The sequence below is a fragment of the Euprymna scolopes genome, chromosome 18 (assembly GCF_053919585.1).
Source record: "Euprymna scolopes isolate OS-2025 chromosome 18, ASM5391958v1, whole genome shotgun sequence".
Lineage (NCBI taxonomy): Eukaryota > Metazoa > Mollusca > Cephalopoda > Sepiida > Sepiolidae > Euprymna > Euprymna scolopes.
Genome location: NC_136499.1, coordinates 129,298,998 through 129,322,744, shown reverse-complemented (window position 1 = coordinate 129,322,744; position 23,747 = coordinate 129,298,998). Strand labels below are relative to the sequence as shown.

General features: G+C 31.3%; 1 protein-coding gene across 1 annotated transcript in view; it reads right to left on the bottom strand.

Moving 5' to 3' along the window:
• LOC145297822 (ATPase family AAA domain-containing protein 3-B-like) overlaps window positions 1-23,747 on the bottom strand; it is a 46,291-nt gene that overhangs the window by 7,818 nt on the left and 14,726 nt on the right. Inside the window, exons 5-12 of the mRNA XM_080144144.1 lie at window positions 22,638-22,803; window positions 21,973-22,042; window positions 20,800-20,955; window positions 20,379-20,435; window positions 16,479-16,604; window positions 10,463-10,587; window positions 9,287-9,338; window positions 7,321-7,391 (exon numbers count right to left, since the gene is read on the bottom strand). Coding sequence (XP_080000270.1) covers window positions 7,321-7,391; window positions 9,287-9,338; window positions 10,463-10,587; window positions 16,479-16,604; window positions 20,379-20,435; window positions 20,800-20,955; window positions 21,973-22,042; window positions 22,638-22,803 — 823 coding nt within the window. The remainder of the gene's footprint in view (window positions 1-7,320; window positions 7,392-9,286; window positions 9,339-10,462; window positions 10,588-16,478; window positions 16,605-20,378; window positions 20,436-20,799; window positions 20,956-21,972; window positions 22,043-22,637; window positions 22,804-23,747) is intronic.

Below are 23,747 nucleotides of genomic sequence, written 5' to 3'. Positions count from 1 at the left end.
ATGTGTCATACAGGATGGTAAGTGTTGATGTCCCTAATTTTCGAGAGTAGAATCTCTTCTTCAGGGGGAAAATAAAAAGAAACATGCACAACTATTTGGCGAGGTTTTCCTTTGTCTGTTTTATTCATTTATTTTTTTTTTTTTCAGAAGTCAGTGTCGCAAACTGGTTGTCAAATCAATTTCTAGTATACGAGTTGTGATGAATATTAAGTATTGTTGGGAATTGTAGCTTTCTTTAATTTTTTTTTTTTTTAATGTATATAAATGATTAATTTTCTCATATTATGCTTAAAGTGTGTATTTGGAATGCTAATAACTGCTGTATTGGTGTTGTGTTTGGTTTGGTTTGGTTTTACGGCATATCAACCTTCTTTTTTTTTTTGGTTATTTAATGCCGAATTCAGTTTTTTTTTTTTTTTTGGAACAGATATTTTAATTTAATCAGTGAGTCAAATAAGACTTTTTGTATCATTAGGTGATGTGCTTCCTTCCTTTTTTTTTGGGGGGGGGGTGTAAAGTTGGATTGAATTAAAGTTATATTCTTTTATATAGATTTACTTTTTTCAGAAATGTTATTTTGTTGGAGTTTATTTTTTTTAAATAGTTCTTTCATATTGTTGACATGGTAATAATTTTGCCGGATATGCGCGAGATCGACACAATCCAAAAGAAAGTGTTTTACTGTAAAAGGTTCTTGGCATGCAAAACATTCTGGAGGGTCTTCTTTTTTTAGCAGGAAGGAGTGGGTTATGTGCATATGTCCTATGCGAATACGGGACAAAATCACTTCCTCTCTACGTGATCTTCTGGCATCTGGTAATCGTTCTTCTATTGTGGGCTTGATCTTGAAAAGTTTATTATTTGGACAGTTATTCCATCTTTCTTGCCATTTCTTGCCATTTCTTCATAATGAGATTATTTATTTGTTGTTTGTAGTCAGAATGTGGAATTTTTATATTGCTTTTAAGGAGTTTTAAAGCATTTTTGGCAGCTATGTCAGCTTTTTCATTGCCCTGAATTCCAGAATGACTGGGGATCCAGCAGAATTTGATACTTTTGTTTTGTGAGAGAGTGTGTATTTTTTGTAGCAGTTTGATGAGTAGTGGGTTATTTAAATTTTTATTCTTTAAGGATTCGAGTACCGATAGGGAGTCTGAAAAAATTATAAATTTGTTGTGGGTAAGGTCAGTGATGAGATCTAGTGCCATATCTAAGGCTGTGGCTTCGGCACTAAAAATTGAGGCATGGTCTGGTAGTCGCTTCTGTAAGGTAATGTTAGTGGATACGACTCCGCATCCGGTTTTGTTGCTGTCTTTGGACCCATCTGTGTATATGTGCTGATGGTTTGGGTATTTTTCCTGAATGATAAGGAGTTTTTCTTGATAGGTTAGTGGATGGGTTTGATTTTTTGGGAGGTTATTTAATTCAAGGATGATTTCAGGGTATTTTAGTAGCCAGGGTGGAAGGCTTAGTTGGTTGACATTATGGATATTGGTGATTGTGATACCTGCATCTTCTACTAGTGGTTTTGTACGGAGCCCAAAAGGTTTTATAGCTTTTACTTTTTGGTAATATAGATTTTGGTAATTTGGATTGAAGGTACAGTTAGAGGTTGGATTTGTTGGCTGTGATTTTTCTCTATCATAGTGCGAGTAATCTAGTGAGTTTGCAATGCAGTTGTAAGCAGGATTTTCTGGGCAAGAGAGTATCGATGGGGGAAGTTCGGAAGGCTCCCAGCGCAAGTCTGAGGCCCTGATGTTGAACGGTGTCCAGTATCTTTATATACGACTTTCTGGTGGCACCGTAAATGAAGCTACCATAGTCTAGTTTCGATCGCACTAGTGACCTATATAACTTTAATAGGGTTTGTCTGTCCGCTCCCCAATCTGTGTGGGCAATGACCCGCATTAGCTGTAGGGTTTTATTACATTTATTTTTAAGATGTTTTATATGAGGGATGAATGTAAGTTTTTTGTCTAGTATTAACCCTAAGAATTTATGTTCATTTACAACAGGAATCGGAATATCATTTAGTTTTAAAAGAGGATCTGGGTGCAGTTTTCTTAGTTGACAAAAGTGCATACATTTTGTTTTGTTAATGGAAAATTTGAAGCCATTCTTAGTTGTCCATTTTTTTATTTTGTCAATGCATTGTTGAAGTTGACGCTCAATTATATGGATATGTCTTGAGCTATATGCAATTAAAAAATCATCAACATATAGAGAGCAATCTACGCCTTGGTTTATGCATCCAACAATACTGTTAATTTTTAGGCTGAATAATGTTACCGACAAAATACTTCCCTGTGGAACTCCCGTTTCCTGTTCTTTGATGTCCGATAGGCATGTTCCTACACGGACATTGAATAGTCTATTATTTATGAAGTTGTTGATGAAGATGGGTAGTCTTCCTTTCACTCCAGCTTCTTTGAGATCTTTCATGATGCCATACCTCCATGTGGTATCGTACGCCTTTTCAAGATCAAAGAAAATAGCAGTCATATGCTTTTTTTGTATAAATGAATTTCTGATGAAAGTTTCTAAACGAATTAAATGGTCTGTTGTGCTACGATGTTTTCGGAAGCCACACTGAAAATTAGTTATTTTATTTGTTTCCAGAAACCAAATTAACCTGGTGTTGACCATTCTCTCCATGATCTTACACACACAGCTTGTTAGAGCTATGGGGCGATAATTGGAGGGGTCAGATGCATCCTTTCCTGGTTTTGGTATAGGAATGACTGTGGCTTGTTTCCATATGGCTGGAAGATTGCCATTGAGCCAGATGTCATTATAAATAGAAAGTAAATACTTTAATGGTTCATCTGGTAGTTGTTTTAAAAATTCATACGTTATTTTATCAGGTCCCTCAGCCGTGTTGTTGGCTTTTTTTAATGAATCCTTTAGTTCATGGATGGTAAAAGGTTTGTTGTATTCTTCCTCATTATTACTTTTAAAGTTCAGTTTGGTTTTTTCTGATTCCTGTTTAAAGATCTGGAATTTTTTATCGTAATTTTTAGAAGATGAATTATTTGCAATAGTATCTGCAAACAGGTTTGCCATGTCCTCTTTTTTAGTTATTTTACTATTGTTTATACAGAGGTGGTTGAGAGGGGAACTGGTGTTTTTTCCTGATATTTTTTTTAATCATATTCCATACAGTTTTGTCTTTGGTGGTGTTATTGATTTTAGACACAAAATTCTTCCATGATTCCCTTTTGGCTTCGTTTATTGTTCGGCGTGCTTTAGCCCTGCATATTTTAAAGTTGTTTAAATTCTGAGTAGTTGGTTGATTGTTGAATTTTCTTAATGCAGCACATCGTAGCCTGATAGCCTTTTTACAGTCATTATTAAACCAGGGACGATTATACTTGGTTGATGATTTTGTTTTAGGAATACATTCTTCTGCTATTGAGATAATGGTATCTGTAAAGTGAGTGATTGGGTCTTTCTCACATTTTTCAGGTAGGAGTTTGTGTTTGCATAGTAATTTGAATTCATTCCAGTTAGCTTTTTTAAGGTTCCAACGAGGAATTTTTGAGATTATTTCAGGACCAAAATGTTCTAAAGTTATTGGGAAGTAGTCACTTCCACAGGTATCTATATGCACTGTCCAATTGTAATCTATAAAGATACTAGGATCACTTACAGAGAGGTCAATTGCTGAGGACGAATTTGTAGCGGAGTGAATAAAGGTTGGTTTTTTGTTGTTATATATGCATAGATTGTTGTTGTTGATAATATTTTCTATAGTGATTCCTTTTCTATCTGTGTTTGAGCATCCCCAACTAACATTATGACTATTAAAATCGCCTAATAATAAGAAGGGGCGAGGGAGTTGGTTGATGAGTTTTTCTATTTCGGTTTCATCTATGGGGTCGTTTGGAGGCAGATAAATGGAGCAAATTGTGACCGTTCTATGTAGGGTGGCTGTGACAGCAATTGCCTGTAAGTTAGTTCGTAGATTTATTTGACTTTGTGCCGTGTTTTTGTTAATGAGAATGGATGTTCCTCCTGAAGCTCTATTTGGGTTATTTGTTGTATAGTTGTATTCAGTAAAACTTTGAAGATTGATATTTTCAGATGGTTTTAAAAAGGTTTCTTGTAGGCATATTATTGTGGGACATAGATCGGATATCAGTAGAAGTAATTCATTCCGGTTGGCTTTTATACCTCTGCAATTCCATTGGATTATTTTGTTGGCCATAGTTTAGATTTTATGTATTTGATTTCCCTTTTGTCTTGGGAATAGGGGTGTTTTCTTTTTTATGGGGGTTTAGAAGTTTTGTCTTCTATTTCCATTGTTTCCAAGGAGGTTTTAAATTTATTTTGGTCTGTAGTTCTTGTATTTGAATCATTGGACTGTTTCATGTGCGTTTGAGCACTTGTGAGCTTTTTATCATTGGTAGATTCGGTTTCTGTTTCCATGGCTTCTGGTTCTTTGTGTTCAATTGGTTTGTTAGCTTTTATGCTTGATTTATCTCTGCTTTTAGATGTTGAGCGAGATCGTGGTTTGGTTTTTGTGGGGCTGGTTTTCTTTGAGGAATTTTTCCCATTTATTGTTCTTGGAGAATCTTTATTTTTTTGCTTGTTGTTATCTGTTTTTATATTAGAACTCTTGTGGGGGATTAAGGGACTCTCCTTATTGTTGGTATTCTGCTCTTCAGAGTTCTCGATCTCCAATATCTTAAAGCTATTGGAGAGGGGAATTTGTGGGTTTATTTGTAGTTTTTGTTTAGTTAAGTTTGGTTCTGGTTTGTTTTTTTGGATTTGTTTCTGGTCTACTGGGTGTGGCGTTTGGATTTTTGGTTCCAGTGAGTTTTTTTTCATTTCTTCAATTGTATTTATCAATATTTTGATTTGGTTGGTGAGGTCTTGGATTTTAATATCGAGGTTTGTTGTGCAATAATTGTCATCGTGTTTATTTGTGTTGGGAATATTCTTTTTGGTTATTTCGGAATATTTAGCTGTTATTGCCTTTTTCCTTGCTTCTGGGTAGGTGATGTTTAATGAGTGTTTAATTTTAACAATTTATTTTTCTTTTTTCCAGATTTCACAGTCTTTGGAGTAGGCACTGTGATTTTCTGTACAATTGGCACATTTATAAGTTTTTTGACAGTTGATATGATTGTCGTTTTCTCCACACCTTCCACAAACTGGCTGGCGTGTACATCGGTCCTGATGATGACCAAACTTTTGACATTTAAAGCAACGCAGTGGGTTGGGGATGTATGGTTCGACTCTTAGTTTCTCATAGACTATTTTTATTTCTTGTGGAATTTTTTGTTGGTAAAAGGTTAATATATATGAGTGTGTGTTTATCATTTCTCCATTTTTTTTAATTTGAATTCTTCTGACATCCGTTACATTTTGTTCTTTTAGATTTGAACGGATTTCGTCGATGGAGCAAAGTGAAAGTTCAGGGCTTTTCACAACTCCTTTGCATATGTTTAGTGTTTTGTGAGGGTACGTTTTTATTTTTATATTGTCAAAATGTTTCCATTTTAAAAGTTCATCTGCCTGTGTTTTGGTAAGAATTTCTATCAAAAGATTACCATTTCTTAATTTTTTCACTAGTTTAGGTTTGACCCTTTCTGATAGTATTTTTTCTATCTTGAAGGGGGAGAGTTTGGTTAAAGACACTTCTCCAATTGACTCCATAACTATGAAGTTTGGATAGTTATCCGATTCCTCATTCGTGTCACTGTCCGAACTGTCTAAAAATCTTTTTTTACTTGGGTTTTTATAACTCATATTGGGTTCGTTTTTTTTAATTCATCATCCCTGCTCCCCACCCACCTTGGAGCCCTACTTGGGATGCGCACAGGGGGGAAGCCCATTCGCCCTGGCTACAACAGGGTTACAGGTATGATATACTTGTACATAATGTAGGCTTCAAGCACTCGTGTATCTTAATTTCTCCCATCCAAGTAAAATATGGGAAAGATCAGAGAAAAACATCCATGTCTAGTCCTTGTTCACTATATACAATTGACCCTCAGCCACCGCTTTCACCACTTGTTTGGGGATCAGTATTGATGGGGAAGTGTTGTGTATTATTTAGATTTGGTGTAGATTGTATGCGTATAAGTGGTGAGCTAGACGTGACCAGCCGATTGATCGGATCGGGCCTCTCCGATCGCCTGTCTGGCCCAGTACGAGGCCAAAGTGGAGTGTTGCAACTGATACCTTTATTTCCCTAGGTATCAGTTGCTCAGCCACCAGGATCCTTTTCGTAGACATTACGGGATGCCACCTACGGCCAACAGGTGGCCCCATTGAGGGACTTTTACTCTCTGCAAGGGGGCAGTCAGTGTATTCTAATGCCCCACTGACGGGGTTGGGAAGTAGGAAAAAAGAAGGGAAGGGGGCTGTTGTTTTTGTTTTTGTTTTTGCAGAACATAATTAAGTTTTACAAAAGAGAATAGGAAACAAAAACGGAAAATCGATGTAGGTGCATTTCGTCTCAGGAAGCCAATAGACAGCCTGATCTGGTAGCACCAGTGGTGTTGTGTAATATCCAGTTTGGGTAAAGCGAATGGTCTAAGCGACATCATTCTAAAACAATAAAAAAATAATAAATAAATAAAACAGACAAAGGAAAACCTCACCGAACAGTTATACACGTTTCTTTTTATTTTCTCCCCTGAAAAAGAAATCGATATGCCACACTAACTCCTCGGAAATCGATACGGCACGTGCTACAAGCGATTCACCATGCTACTCCCAAATAATTCTAGAGTCCATTGCACCTGGACGAGTGCATTCTTGTACCTCAAGGGTTGTCGAGCGAAAGCACTTCTGCCTATGCCCGTCGCATGGTTATCATTAGATCACCCAAATTAGGCAGCATTCAATCTGGTTAGTATTGAATCGGTGACACATTTTGGAGAGAATGGTGTTGCATGCGAAAGGACAATGATGACAACTTTCTGTAAAAAGAAACGTCATCAAAAACATGCAGCTGATCATGTCAATTTTTTTTTTTTTTTTTTTTAATTTTCTTCCTTTGAAGATTGTAACGCAGGGCATGGGGCAGCCAAACCAACTGCCAACATTGCCCTACTTTTTATTGAAACCAACCGAGAGCTCTTTTTAGTATCCTTGTTGTTCCCTTAAGTGCAATTGTCTGGATCTCTTTTGCACTTGGTTCACCAGGGATATTAGTTAGGTAGGACTTCAGGTTCTTCTTCATAAGCCTTGTGGCACCTATAATAACTGACTGCAGGTGAGCAAAGAAGCAAGTTCAGTCGGTTCGAGACTAATGCCATATTAATCCAACGGAGGTGTATGGGGGGGGGTATAAGAAATCAGCCTTACTTGTTGGACTGTTCACCAGTTCGGTACAAAAATGCATTTAGTGTTGCTCGGAGATCTTCACTGATTTGTTCCTGAAGGAAAACAGAAATAAAAATTAGTTTTTAATTTTTGAGATGAAGATTATTCATATCATTTGGATTAATCAGACTAACGTTCTCACCTTGAATATTATTTGCACAACGTTTCGGTCGATGTAACCACTGACCTCTTCCAGGTGTAAAACTTGCCATACTTGACGTGAGAAAAAAAATAAGGTCAGAAATAACACCAATTGAAACGTTGTGCCGATAAAAATCAAGATGAGAACATTAGTTCGATTAATCCAAATATTTAACATTTCTACATTAAGACAATTGGGCAAACAAAGATTAACGGTTTTAGACAAAAAAAAAAAATTGTGTATAAGCGATAAAAAATTTAAAAAAATAAATAAAAAAATAAAAAAAAAAAACAATTCCATCCAAATTTCCGAGTTCAACAAGATACACCTGAAGAAGGTCGGAGGTTACATTGACCGAAACATTGTGAAAATCACACACAAGATGAAAACATGAATCCAAATAATATGAATAAAAAGCAAAAAAAAAAAAAAAAAAAGTAATAAAAAAAGCAAAAAAAAAAAAAAGCAGTAAAAATCATTGTGTTTTTTTTATATTATGAAAACAGTAGTACAATGAATCCAAATATACAAATAAAAAGCAATAAAAAAAAAGCAATAAAGAAAGCAGTAAGATTCATTTTGTGTGTGTTTTTTTTTATATTATGAAAAGAGGTAAATAGTTAGAGTTAAAATCTATTCATTGGAAGAAAAACATACTTTAAATGTGTAAGTAAGCTAAAAAAAATCAAGATTATAACAAAATGGCGTGAGACTATGGTCGACCTACAGCCATTAAGGAAAGAAGTAAGAAAACAAATAAAGTAGGAAATAGATTTGTCATTCGACAATGGACAGAAATTTATTCTTAACATAAAGAGGGGTAGATTTAAAAGCAGCAGCCATTTTTTTTTTTTTGTTGTCATCGGCCACTACAGGGTGGAACGATAAAAGTGATGCCTTAAAGAAAACAACACTACAGCTTTATTTTAATCTTTTACTGAAAAAAAAAAAAAAAAAAAAATCAATTCAGGTAACTTTATTAGTAGAGCTGAAATTTATTCAATGTAGCCGCCTTCAGCCTCACCACCTTGATATGGGTCCAGAGCTGAGAGCATGTCTTTTCCACAAGTGCTGGCGCACACTCGGCAGATGGTGGCGATCAGGCTGGCTTAAGTGTTGCGGGAGGTCATGTTGGTGATGTTCTCAACATATGACCAAACGAATTAGTCCAGTGGGTTAAAATCAGGGGAAGAGGAGGGGGGGGGGGCCAGTGAGAGAAAGGTACAAAGTCGTAGCACTCTTGGAGCCAAGCTTGGATCTCTTTAGACTTGTGGGCTGGCACCGAATCCTGCTGCCACACCCAAGGCTTTTTTTCTGTTGCTTTTACAGCAGCTTACTGTAAACTGTAACCAAAATTTATCTGTAATTTGATCAGTCCGACCATTTCTTCTTCTCTGCATCCTCTTTCTCACATCATGTGATGATGCTACTCCCAGTCTTTTTGATAAATACCATTAGGACATGTTCTTCAATAGCGTCTGATTTATTCTGGATTTCCTTTGTTCAAACTTGTTTGTCTGGCAGTCTTAATTAATTAGATGTTTTGACATAAATTTTTCCAGAACTGCAAGTTTGTGGAACTCTTCCTGATGACCATCTTCCTTTTATCTTGGCCTTTTCAAGTCTAAGGTCAACAAATATCTCCTCTCTTTAGGATAATTAATTTTAGTTCTTTGTTAACTCCTTACATCAAGTGGCTTCATGCCTTGTTTTGGGTGATTTTCATAAAGGAAAAAAAAAAAACTCATTTTCAATCATGGTAAATAATATATGAATAAAATTTTTTAAAAAGGGAATCATCCTTACCTTGCTTCTTTTTTTCAAAAATGCATCAGATTCATCCACAAAAAGGAGTACACTAAAAAAACAAAAACAAAATAAAATAAATAAAACAAAAATAAGAAATTTGGGTTTCAATTTACTTTTGCAAAGTAAAAAAATTTTTTTTTTAAATTTGAATTCGCTTTTGCTAATGTACACAGAGTCCTATTTATAGATTTGTTATTTCATTTTCTTAATAAAATAATCAATTTGTGTATTATAACCCATTTTTAGTATTACACAAAGTTTCAACCCAATAGTAAAAATACCTTAAGTATTTGATTCTAGAATGGATTGGGGAAGCAAAACGCATTATTTCCTTACAAAAACATAAAAAATTGGCTAATTAGAATCAAATATCAATTTGTTTAAAAAAAACAAAAAAAACATCTGAAATGGATATAATTTAGTGAGACTATTCAAACTTATATTGAAGCCGTGAAAATCAAAACATCTGAACATTTTTATAAAAAAAAAAAAAAAAAACACACCTTTTTAACATTTTGTTTAGAATTTTTAGAAATTTCATGTTTCACTTTTAGTGATGGGACAATTCCAATATTCTTCTCTTCCTAGTTTCTGATACAGTTACTTATTCTAATCTGAACTCCCCGATTTGGATTCTAAAATTGCCTCATTGCCCCCAAAATAAAATTTCATTTTTTTTTTTTGGGGGGGGGGGGTCCGCATCTATTTTTAAAGGATATAATTTTCTTTTTAATTCGAAAATTTCTTAATAGTTTTCCTTCATGCATTGTATCAAAGATACCAGCAAAAAGAAAATAAAGTTAAATTATTTTTGGAATCGGAAATTACATTAAAATATTTTGGATTTTAACATTGATTTTAATACCCTAAAATGTTCTGATTTTTTCCAATTGTCAATCCCGATTAATTGTCCCAACATTAGCATCTTTAAGTGTCAGTGGCATTCCTCAAATGACAGACTTTTGCGCTCATGTTTTTTAAACAATTGGTTTTGTACAAAGATTTTTTTTTTTTTTTTTACACTTTTTCAAGTTTTTTTTAGGAACATAAAATTTAATTCATTTCCTTAAACTAAAATCTCACATTTGACATCAAAACAAATCTATTGCACAAAATTTATGCACGAATCATGACATATTAATCAAAGAAAATAAAAAAACTATTTGGACTTACCCCCTACGACTGGTTTTGGCCCAGTCAAATACTTTATGCATTGCCGTCACTCCTTCTCGGCCCATGGGAGCAACATCACCACCAGTCATGATTGCGTAATCCATACCGGAATGTTCAGCAAGACTCTAAAACATTTCATACAATGACAATGACAATAACTATGAAATAATCTAAAACAAAAACATTTCATACAATGACAATAACTAAATGACTCTAAAAAACATTTCATACAATGACAATAACTAAATGACTCTAAAACATTTCATACAATGACAATAACTAAATGACTAAAACATTTCATACAATGACAATAACTAAATGACTCTAAAAAACATTTCATACAATGACAATAACTAAATGACTCTAAAAAACATTTCATACAATGACAATAACTAAATGACTCTAAAACATTTCATACAATGACAATAACTAAATGACTCTAAAACATTTCATACAATGACAATAACTAAATGACTCTAAAACATTTCATACAATGACAATAACTAAATGACTCTAAAACATTTCATACAATGACAATAACTAAAAGACTCTAAAACAAAAACATTTCATACAATGACAATAACTAAATGACTCTAAAAAACATTTCATACAATGACAATAACTAAATGACTCTAAAAAACATTTCATACAATGACAATAACTAAATGACTCTAAAACATTTCATACAATGACAATAACTAAATGACTCTAACACATTTCATACAATGACAATAACTAAATGACTCTAAAACATTTCATACAATGACAATAACTAAATGACTCTAAAACATTTCATACAATGACAATAACTAAATGACTAAAACATTTCATACAATGACAATAACTAAAAGACTCTAAAACATTACATACAATGACAATAACTAAAAGACTCTAAAACATTTCATACAATGACAATAACTAAATGACTAAAACATTTCATACAATGACAATAACTAAAAGACTCTAAAACATTTCATACAATGACAATAACTAAATGACTCTAAAACATTTCATACAATGACAATAACTAAATGACTAAAACATTTCATACAATGACAATAACTAAATGACTCTAAAACATTTCATACAATGACAATAACTAAATGACTAAAACATTTCATACAATGACAATAACTAAATGACTCTAAAACATTTCATACAATGACAATAACTAAAAGACTCTAAAACATTTCATACAATGACAATAACTAAATGACTCTAAAACATTTCATACAATGACAATAACTAAAAGACTCTAAAACAAAAACATTTCATACAATGACAATAACTAAAAGACTCTAAAAAACATTTCATACAATAACAATAACTAAATGACTCTAAAAAACATTTCATACAATGACAATAACTAAATGACTCTAAAAAACATTTCATACAATGACAATAACTAAATGACTCTAAAACATTTCATACAATGACAATAACTAAATGACTCTAAAACATTTCATACAATGACAATAACTAAATGACTAAAACATTTCATACAATGACAATAACTAAAAGACTCTAAAACATTACATACAATGACAATAACTAAAAGACTCTAAAACATTTCATACAATGACAATAACTAAATGACTAAAACATTTCATACAATGACAATAACTAAAAGACTCTAAAACATTTCATACAATGACAATAACTAAATGACTCTAAAACATTTCATACAATGACAATAACTAAAAGACTCTAAAACATTTCATACAATGACAATAACTAAATGACTAAAACATTTCATACAATGACAATAACTAAAAGACTAAAACATTTCATACAATGACAATAACTAAATGACTCTAAAACATTTCATACAATGACAATAACTAAATGACTCTAAAACATTTCATACAATGACAATAACTAAATGACTAAAACATTTCATACAATGACAATAACTAAATGACTCTAAAACATTTCATACAATGACAATAACTAAAAGACTCTAAAAACATTTCATACAATGACAATAACTAAAAGACTCTAAAACATTTCATACAATGACAATAACTAAATGACTAAAAAATTTCATACAATGACAATAACTATGAAATAATCAGCAAAATCCCAAACCAAAATTTTTCTTTCATTTAAAAAAAAAAAAAAAAAAAAAAAAAAAATTTAAATAAAAAAAAATTGCAAAACTTAATGTGGACACATTGTTATTTGTCGAACAATGATACAAAACTTAAAAATTTATTGAAAATTTAAAAAAATAACTATGAAATAATCAGCAAAAATCCCAAACCAAATTTTTTCTTCCATTTCAAAAAAAAAAAAAAAAAAAAAAAAAATTGCAAAACTTAATGTGCACACATTGTTATTTGTAGAACAATGATACAAAACTTAACTATTCAAATTTATTCAAAAATTTTAAAAAATTGTCTTGTCTGCTTTTGGTCAATTTTCAGGCCTTGAATAAATAAAAAAAAAAAAAAATCCTTACAAAAATAAGGACATGAATAAAAATGGAAAGAATGATAATTAGATAAGCAAAATCTTATTACCTCTCAGGAAAAAAAAAAAAAAGAAAAATATTCAAAAATGATACGGAAACAACTTTGTTCATATCAGATTCAAACATCTGTATGTCCAACTAAAACTAGAAAATACACAAAACACCCGTTAAGTTATTTTATTAAAAATTCGATGTAACCTGGCCATGTTTCTAAAATAAACAAATTTTTTAAAATATTATTCACTATTTGGGGGTCAATTAGTATGCATTCATTTAATGTTATCGAGATGTACACAAATATTTTAATGTTATCATATAGAGAAAGGTTGATTACTAATGACTTTTTTTTTTTTTTTACATGAGGCGAGGCTTTCATATTCAATAAAAGGCCTGCTATTATCTTCCTCTGTTCCACCCAACCGAATTTGAATACTATGACCGCAAAAACACAATCAACCCCCCAATAAAAAAATAAACATAGAACAAAGACTGACAGCAGATTTGATTGTCCGACCACTGACAGACTTAGGCGGAGGACAGGTTCAAAGAAACAATGTTGTCTCAGTCAGTTTTCTATTTCATTCTCCAACAGTGAACACCCCCCCTCCATCGTTTACCTCTGCTACCCACCCCTTTGTAAATTGCAAGAATATTGCAATGGACCATGTGTTTATCCTTTTTTGAAACAATGATTTCTCAATGTTTATTTTAATTATGGATTTAAATGTTTAGCTTGACAAGGGTCTGCATATGCAATTTTCATTTATTGTTTCATAAATGGCTTTCGTTTGGCCCACAACCTGTCATTATAACATCCTCTGGCCTGTGGAGTTGAACAAATTGCCGACCCATGATATAGAGGAAAATAACTGATTGTTTTCAGAGTTATTTCCCTTACACCAACTCGAGTTGTGTGCATTAATTAGTTATTCAAATTAAAAAAGTCATTAATGTGTGATATATACTAACAAAAAAAAAAAAAAAAAAAACTGGATTACAGAATTAAATCCACCAGAATGCATTCCTTTTAGAATCTTTAATTAGTATATTTTTATTGCCAACATCTTCTGCAATTTATTTCAGAAAAATGAAAATAAAAATTGACAACCCCCCCCCAAAAAAAAAACACTTTTCTCATCATAATGTACAATAACTTTACTAAGATAAGGTGGGAACATAAATTAGTTATATTTGTGGGGGAGGGGGATATCGCTCCAGACAAGGCATAATGCTACTTGATGCAAGGAGCTTTAAAAAAAATTTTTTATTAGCATATCAAGGTCAAAATCTTGCCAACAATGAATGTTATATGGATAGAATCTAACCAAGAAAACAGCAATTTTCTCCCTTTTGTCATAAATATTGTTTATGAAATGTGAAGACAAAATAAGGGAATTGAAAGCTACAAGGTTGCTGAAAGTGAAATCAGGTCCATTTGTATGACTTGATGGCTATTGTCATGCTAATCACTATATTTCATTCAGGGGAACTTCTGTCATCACTAACTAGCAGAGCATTACCACTCTTTATGAAGGGAAGAGTCCGCTTTCTGCTCTTGTTAAATTACATGAATGCAACTTATTTCTATTAAAACTTCTATCTTTATCCATCTCTCTTGCTTTACATGAGAGATTCTATAACGCTGAACAACCAATCCTTCCAGACGACACCTGGCTCAGTTGACCTACTGTAAATTAATAATTTTTTTTCTAAATTTTTGATTATTCATCCCAGGCAACACCAATCAAGAATATACCAACTTTGTGGCTGTTTGCTTTGTAGTTTTCCATTTTTAGCTGAACATACAAACACATAAAAAACTTTATATAATAGAGGAGCTCACCTTAGTACTGACTGTGAGACCAACTATAATATTTTTGTAACAAACACAGACGTCAAATGAAAGGAAAACAATCTTTTCATAAACAACCTTTGAATCCATTTATTCTATCATCAAGATTATCGCTTGATATATTTGTCGATTTTTTTTAACGATAATTGAATTAGGTATACAATGTCTCCTCCTATATCAGGGAAGTCAATTACCTCTTAGATGCAAACAATCATAATTGGACGTAAACAAACAAATATATCGTCAAGGATGAGAGGAGAGTTCATACAGAAACGTTTTAATTTGAATAAAATACACATCAAGTGCGCTTGAAAACCAAATACAACGTAATATTAGGAAAATAACATATTTTACTCGTTGGAAATTAATCACAAATATATTTCAGAGGTATACTCCATCTTCAGTGTTTTGTTTCTTTTTTTCCCCCTTTTCTTCCTTGCCGTGTTTTAAATTTGGAGAAAGAAGTCCATAAAGAGTATACCGCTGAAATATATTTGTGATAAATTTCAAACAAGTAAAATATTTGTTTATTTTGCTAATATTACGTTGTAATTTGGCTTTCAAGTGCACTTGATGCATATTTTATTTTAAATTTACTTCCAAAATAACCTATCTCTGGTCAGGTCTTAATTTATCCCTCTTTCTCTAAAGTCTCATCATTTCCTCCCATGCTTTTCCTGTAAACTGAACTTACTACCTTAACTGCTCCCCCCCAATCTATTAACCCAAACACTCATCCATTCTATTGACGTGACCATACCATCAAAGTCTCCAGCAACACATGTCCTCAACTCTCATGCGTCAGGTTTTGCTATCATCACATGGTTGAAAATGGTAATACTCTACTAGTTAGTAATGACAGAAGCTTTTTAATCTTAAATCTTGCAATAAAATATATATATATATATATATATAAAATATGCATCAAGTGTGCTTGAAAGCTAAATACAACGTAATATTAGGAAAATAAACAAATATTTTACTTGTTTGAAATTTATCACAAATATATTTCAGAGGTAGACTCTTTACGGACTTCTTTCTCCAAATTTACAACACGGCAAGGAAGAAAAGGGGGAAAAAAAGAAACAAAACAACATACTGAAGATGGAGTATACCTCTGAAATATATTTGTGATAAATTTCAAACGAGTAAAATATTTCAAGTGCACTTGATGCGTATTTTTTATATATATATATACATTTTATTGCAAGATTTAAGATTAAAAAGCTTCTGTCATTACTAACTAGTAGAGTATTACCATTCTCAACCACGTGATGATAACAAAACCTGACGCATGAGAGTTGAGGACATGTGTTGCTGGAGACTTTGATGGTATGGTCACGTCAATAGAATGGATGAGTGTTTGAGTTAATAGATGTGTGCGTGGGGGAGGGGGGAGCAGTTAAGGTAGCAAGTACAGTTTACAGGGAAAGCATAGGAGGAAATGATGAGATTTAGAGAAAGAGGGATAAATTAAGACCTGACTAGAGATAGGTTATTTTGGAAGTAAATTTCTAAGATCAGTCCGATGCATGTCAGTCCATAAAACAGACATTAAACCAAAAATGACGATGAGAAAAATTGGAACTTTTCTAATTTTTATTAATCAAGTTAAGCTGACATTCCCAGGCATTACCAGGTATCCCGTCTAAAGACAAGTAAGATACAGAAATGAAAAAAGTAAAACTCACCTTCGCAAACATCGTTTTTCCTGTTCCGGGTGGTCCGTACATTAATAAATTCCTATAATAACCTTTGTTTTTCTTTGTATGTCTTGTAGCAATCGCAACATCGCGTAAACGTTTTTCTAAATTCGGCTAAAAAAGAAAAAAATGTTTTTGTTTTTATCTATATAATAAAGGTAGGCTTTTTTTTCTTGGATAGTTGATGCTATCGGATCAGGCTGTCTAAAGATACCAGCTTTCTTGACTAAAATTTTTTTTTTGTTATTTTTGTTTTTGGGGGTTTTTTTTTTGGTTTTTTAACTTTCCCTTACTCGATCAGGTTCTGCAAAGTCAAAAACAATTTTTCTCTGCAAAACAAACAAACCAAACACAGTGAATAAATATTTGAAGATATAAAAAACTTGAACATAAAACCTTGATGCGATTTGACATTAAATAACCCAAAAAAGGTTGATATGCCATAAAAACAAAACAACCAATTTTTTAAAAATATGTATTTGATTCTAATTAGTTTGGGGGGATATTCATTGGTCTCCATTCTTAATAATTATGTTATTATTTACTCATACCGAGCGTTGGCAGGTAAAAAAAAAAAACATTGATCGGCAGAGGATTTAGGCACATACTATTTAAGATACAGCAAATATCCTAAGTTAGTACCTTTCCTAAAAGTTATCCATAGTTTAAATTTTTGAAGCATAAAACACAGTCATTTTCATCTATGAAATTCAAACAAAACAAGGCTGATAGCCATTAGTCGCGTGCTCTCGTGTAATGAATGAATGCGTGAATGTAGGATTGACAGTAAATTCTAAAAGATAAACTAAAATGACCTAAAAATGGGCTGAAATAACTTAAATAAATAAAAAATAAATGACTTAGAATAACTTTAATGAACTTAAGAATGACTTGAATGCTTAAAAAATAACTGGAATCCTTCAAAAACAACTTGAATGATTTGGAGAATGGCTTGAATGGCTTTGAGACTGACTGGTTGTAAAATAGGTGATCATTTTACATTAAATTAATACAGAAAAATGATCCTCCACTTTATATCAAAGTTACAAACATAAGTACAGCATGTAGTAAGAACAGGTACTACAATTTGATCTTGGCCAAAAGGCAAAGAAAAGCTTAAAAAGCTAAGAACAGCATCTATTAACAACAGACCTTTGATCTTAACCAAAAAGGTCAAGCACAAAAGTGTTACCGACAGACTGACTGACTTATAGAGTCGCTTGCACGCGACTAAAAATAAAATCTCCTAATTTAAAGCGAAATAACTCATAGGTTAAATGAAAACTTACTACCATTATTAAACACATCTGATGTTAGTTATACTAATAATTAAAAATAAATTAAATAAATCAACTTTATATAATATTAGACTACCCGTGACCTGTTGGGTCAGTATGTTATATTAGCTATGGAATTCTTGTATGAGCGTGACACTTGTGATGTAAAGAAAATAGTTTTTTTTGACATAACAGAAACATTTCTATGAAAGTATATTAAAATGAAAAATCACGGACGGATCACTCAAACATGAAAAAAAAAATCCTCTCTATTCGTGTAAAGTTACCTATTTTTCCGAATAATCGCTCAAAATCGAAAAGAAAACATGATTTTCCTACAAATCGAATGCCGACGAAAGTCATTTAGCAGCAAAAACGCACATAAACCTACCGATGAGAAATATAAGAATGAAAAACCAATATTGGAATCCTTCAACCAAGTTATAGAAACTTAAAATCTAAAAAAAAAAAAAAAAAATAATAAATAAATAAAACCTGAAACAAAAAAATAAAACCTAAATAAATAAAATAAAACTAATATTGAAACAGATTAGTAAATGTGTCAACAAATTCACTGTTCTCACACAACTATTTTGTATCTAGAAATGTAAACAAAAAATAAAAAAGGAAGGAAGGAAGGAAAAGGGACAGATGGAGAGTAGTAGTAGTCTTGGCTTTACTACAATTGTTCTTATGTTTGTCAACGGGTTAAAGATGTTTAGTTGTAAGAAAATAGCGACAGTATAGTTGTAATAAAGAATAGTTGCAAAACACCCCCACTCTTCCCATGTTAAATAATAATTTCGAAATAATAACGTTAATATTTCAGTGCGCAGGCCAAAATTTGCAAAAGAAGCAATTTGTGTTTATTTGTTTATGTTGTTATGGGTTAATGTTTATGCGCGCATGCGCAACTAGATGTCATAAACCGGAAAGTGAGTTACATCACTCGTTACAAGGTCATTTGAGTTTTATAATTATATAGATTCCTAAACTGAATACTTAAAACAATTCTATTTTTTAAGTTAGCGGAAATGTATGAGAGTGCCCACCCTCTAAAAATGCATGTTTTCCACCTTTTCTAATTTTTTTTTGACAATTATCATAGATTACGGACTTAAATATCATATTAGCATTATTTCACCATGGGTCAATGACTACTAAGTCAGGAAATTGAAATTTTCTATAATTTGCCCTACACCAAAATTTTTTGCTTTATTTTTTATTTATTTTTATTATTGTTGTTTTTTATTTTTTTTACCGTTTCTTGTAAGGGAATTCCAGGAAACCTCACTGATCACATTACTAATCACGTGAAACATCGGTAAAGAAATGGACAATAAATCAGAGAGCAATGATGTAGAACGTTAAAACGGGAAAATAAACCCCCTTCTTAAAAGTCGTTAAATTGTTTTTTTGTTTTTTTTTTCAAATTTTTTCTGCTAATATGATATTTAAGTTCAAATTTTTTCTGCTAATATGATATTTAAGTTCAAATTTTTTCTGCTAATATGATATTTAAGTTCAAATTTTTTCTGCTAATATGATATTTAAGTTCAAATTTTTTCTGCTAATATGATATTTAAGTTCAAATTTTTTCTGCTAATATGATATTTAAGTTCAAATTTTTTCTGCTAATATGATATTTAAGTTTAAATTTTTTCTGCTAATATGATATTTAAGTTCAAATTTTTTTCTGCTAATATGATATTTAAGTTCAAATTTTTTCTGCTAATATGATATTTAAGTTTAAATTTTTTCTGCTAATGATATTTAAGTTTGTAATCTAAGATAATTGTCGGAAGAAAATTAAAAAACGTGAAAAACACGCATTTTTTCGGGGGGGGGGGAGGCACTGTCGTACAGGTCCTCTTTATTTCTATTAAAAATCTAGAGCTAATTATTAAAACAGATTTTCTTCAATGTAATATGCAGATGAGATAACCTCTCAAATGTTGATTCTTTTTAAATAAAAAGTATATATAAACCGTTAATAGATTGTTAAGCTAGTTTAAATAATGGTATTTATCTGTCCTTAAGGTAATACGAGAGCTCGATTGAGAGAAGGTTAAACTGAAGATATAAAGATTCTGGCTTCAATCACTGGTTATGACATTTTTCTTTTTTCATCGTAGACAATAAGACAACAAATATTTAGTTTTATGAGAATTTTGTTCAGTTAATAAATTTTGTTCAGTTAATAAATTAATGACCAAATAATAATTAAATCGAACTTTCAAAATTAAAACTAGAAAATTCTGGAAAAAATCCTAATCTTTTAGAAAAAAAAAAAATATAAGGAAAACAAAATCAAAAAAAAAAAAAAATTGGTGACACTTCTGCATGACAATTATATATTAGCAACAGAGACGAGTTATCAACCCCTTTTCTTAAAAAAAAAAAAAAAAAAAAAAAAAAAAAATATTTGAAAGTTTTTTCCAAAACTATAATAAAAAATAAAAAGAAAAAAGAAATAAAATACAAAAAGACAGACATACACCCAAACATGCACACTTACATATACACAGTTAACTATGCATACACTGATGCATACTTATACACACATACACATTTGGATAGAAACAGAAAAAAAATCTATCAAATAACTTACATGTAAAATGATTCCTTTCAATGAATCCTCGGCTTTGTTCGCTAATCGGGAATACGTCTATGAAAAGAAGAAAATTGAAACATCAGAAGTTTCTATAAATACCATTATGACATGTTCTTCAGAATTATCTGCTTCCTTTGTTTCAGTTCGTTTGATTCATTGATCTAGTGGTCTTCATTCACTTTTTTTTTTTATATATACATCATAGTAAAACAGCTTTCTATTCCATTAGCTTGTATCTAAGAACCACATGTTTGTGAAATTCTTTCTGCTGATTGTTTTCCTCCTACCTATATCTTTGGTCTATTCAAAAATAAGGTCAATAGTCATCTTTCGTTCTTGTTATCTCCTTACATCAAGTGGCTTCATCCTTTGTCTGAAGCATTTTCCATCATCAAAAAATAATAAAAAGTAAACCAACCTTTATAGGATGTTTCACTGCATCTATTAATGAGAATCTTGATGTTTCTCGAATTAATGAAGGTTTTCCTAATCTTGACTGAATATAATTTGCAGCAACTCCAGTTCCGTGTTTAGCAGCGTAGACACCGATTGACAACATTGTCAAACCAGCAACCTAGAAAAAAAAAAAAATTAAATGAATTAAAACTGAAAATAATTGAATCATATTTTACTACTTTAGTTTTCAGATGTATTTAAATGAAAGAATTAAACATTAATGTTTTATTTTAAAAGGAACGAAAGGAAACAAAAAAAAGACTAAGAAAAAGAAACAACAAGCTAAAAAGAAAAAAGAGACAAAAAAGAAAGAAAAAAGAAACCAAAGAAAAAAGAAAAGGACAAGAAACTAAAGAAAAAAGAAAAGGAAAAGAAACCAAAGAAAAAAGAAAAGGAAAAGAAACCAAAGAAAAAAAGAAAAGAAAGAAAAGGAAAAAAGAAAAAGAAAGAAAAGGAAAAAAGAAAAAGAAAGAAAAGGAAAAAAAGAAAAAGAAAGAAAAGGAAAAAAGAAAAAGAAAGAAAAGGAAAAAAGAAAAAAGAAAAAAAGAAAAAGAAAAGAAAGAAAAGAAAAAGAAAGGAAAAAATGAAAAAAGAAAGAAATGAAAGAGAAAAAAGAAATGAAAGAAAGAAATGAAAGAAAGAAAAAAGAAAAGAAAAAAAGAAAGAAAGAAAAGAAAAAAGAAAAAGAAAAGAAAAACTAAAAAAAGAACTAAAAAAAGAAAAACGAAACGAAAAAAAAAGGAAAAAGAAAAACGAAAAAAAAAGAAAAAAAAAGAAAGAAAGAAAAAACGAAAAAATTAGAAATAGTTAAAGATGTTCAAACTATGTGAAATAATTATGAAGAAATAGGAGAGAGAAAGAGAGAAGGCAAATGATAGTTGGAGACGAGAGAAAAAGAGAAAAAATGTAGCAAAAAAGAAAGACGAAAGAAAGAGCGATGAAGAGGAAGAAGATGATGTAGTGAGGTCAATTTGTATTGCAGACGCGCATGCATACCATTAAAATATCGATCACTAACACCTGCCGATTTATAATTGAACAGATCAGTGAGAGAGCGAGGAAGTTAGACTTCTAGAAAACTGAAACAAAACCAAGTTGAATACAAATCATTAAGAATGAGTTTCGCAAATCTTACCGTAGCGGAAACTCTGTCCCAGTCTTTAATAAAAGACAAAAAACCAGTTCCAAGAACATCACCAGCAGTTCTGAAAAATTGGGAGAACAGAAAAAGTTATGTTTTTGATGGAGTACAAATAAAAAAAAATGTACTTGAAAATGAAATATCACTCTTGGGTGCTTAAAAAAAAAAATATATATATATATATATATTATATATACACAATAAATCTTTAGCTAAGAAAATCAAATTTCATGAATAAGTGAGAAAATGATTTTTAGTTGTCAGTGTTTTCTTTTTGTTGTTTTTTTTTTTTTTAACTTGACTCACTGTCGTTAGGTTTTGATTTGGATCTCGGCTCAAATATTTTTTTACTTACAATAAATGAACTTTTTAGAAAAAACATAATACTCGCATGCACATGTTTCAGTTTCTTTCTGTTTTTTTTTTTTACTTCATTTTTTAAAGAATTTTGTACAAATTAAATATAATATTTATGCATATTTTATGACTGGGCAATGCCAGCAGCCTGCTAGCATATAAATATAGATAAGTAATTCAGAAGTTTTTCAGTTATGTTTATTTTGAACGGCCATAGTTCACTTGAGTGTCAATATAAACAAGCACTGTGATTAATCCGTGATAAATCTGCAATTGAAGACTTAAATTTGAAAACATCTTACTCGATTGATTTAAGAACAGTTTCTCTTCGTTCAGCACCTTTGAGTTTGATTTCTTCTCGGATAAGATCACGGTTTTCTCTGTCCATTTTAGCCTTTTCCTGTATTTTCGCCCTCAGCTTCATCATGTCGTGCTTGTGTCGAAGATCAGCTTCATGTTCGATTGTGGCTGAAGAGACAAAAATCACAAACTGATTAGAAGAAAAAAAAACTGTAAAAAAAAAACATTTTTTGTTAAAATTGACAGAAAAAAATAATTATTCTTCAGTTTTTGCATTAATATATTAACTCAAGTGATGAAGTATTTGCATTAACTCAAGTGATGAAGTATTTGCATTAACTCAAGTGATGAAGTATTTGCATTAACTCAAGTGATGAAGTATTTGCATTAACTCAAGTGATGAAGTATTTGCATTAACTCAAGTGATGAAGTATTTGCATTAACTCAAGTGATGAAGTATTTGCATTAACTCAAGTGATGAAGTATTTGCATTAACTCAAGTGATGAAGTATTTGCATTAACTCAAGTGATGAAGTATTTGCATTAACTCAAGTGATGAAGTTAAAAAAAGCATTTCATGAAGGGAAACGTTTAAAAATAAAATTTAAAAAAAACAAAGAAATGGTACTTCTACATGAAGTTTCTTAGGTATGCTCGGCCGCTGATGGGAATAACTGGAAGCAACCAATTGTGAAATGTAAAACTGCTACAAGAAAATTATGATAAACAGGAAAAACATGCAAATACAATAAATAAAATTACAAACATGTATCTAACCCAACCACTAACCTGCATGATTAAATTTTTTAAATTTTTTTCCAATTTATAAAAAAAGTAGCCTTCAGATTCGTATTAGCTAAAAACAGATTCATTAAAAATTGAGGAATGCTCGGCAAACCTTTTCCAGTTATTTCTGTCAGATGCTGAGCGAGTCCAAGCCAACTTTGATGAAATAGCAGATCGGTAAATCCAGCAAACATATCAATTGGTATAGAAACAAATAAATTAAAAACAGAATTATTATAAAAAAAGATTAATGGACTGTTTTTTTTCAAACTTATTTGTCTATTTTAAAAGGTTTTTTTCTGCACATTTTTTACTTGTGTGACAGG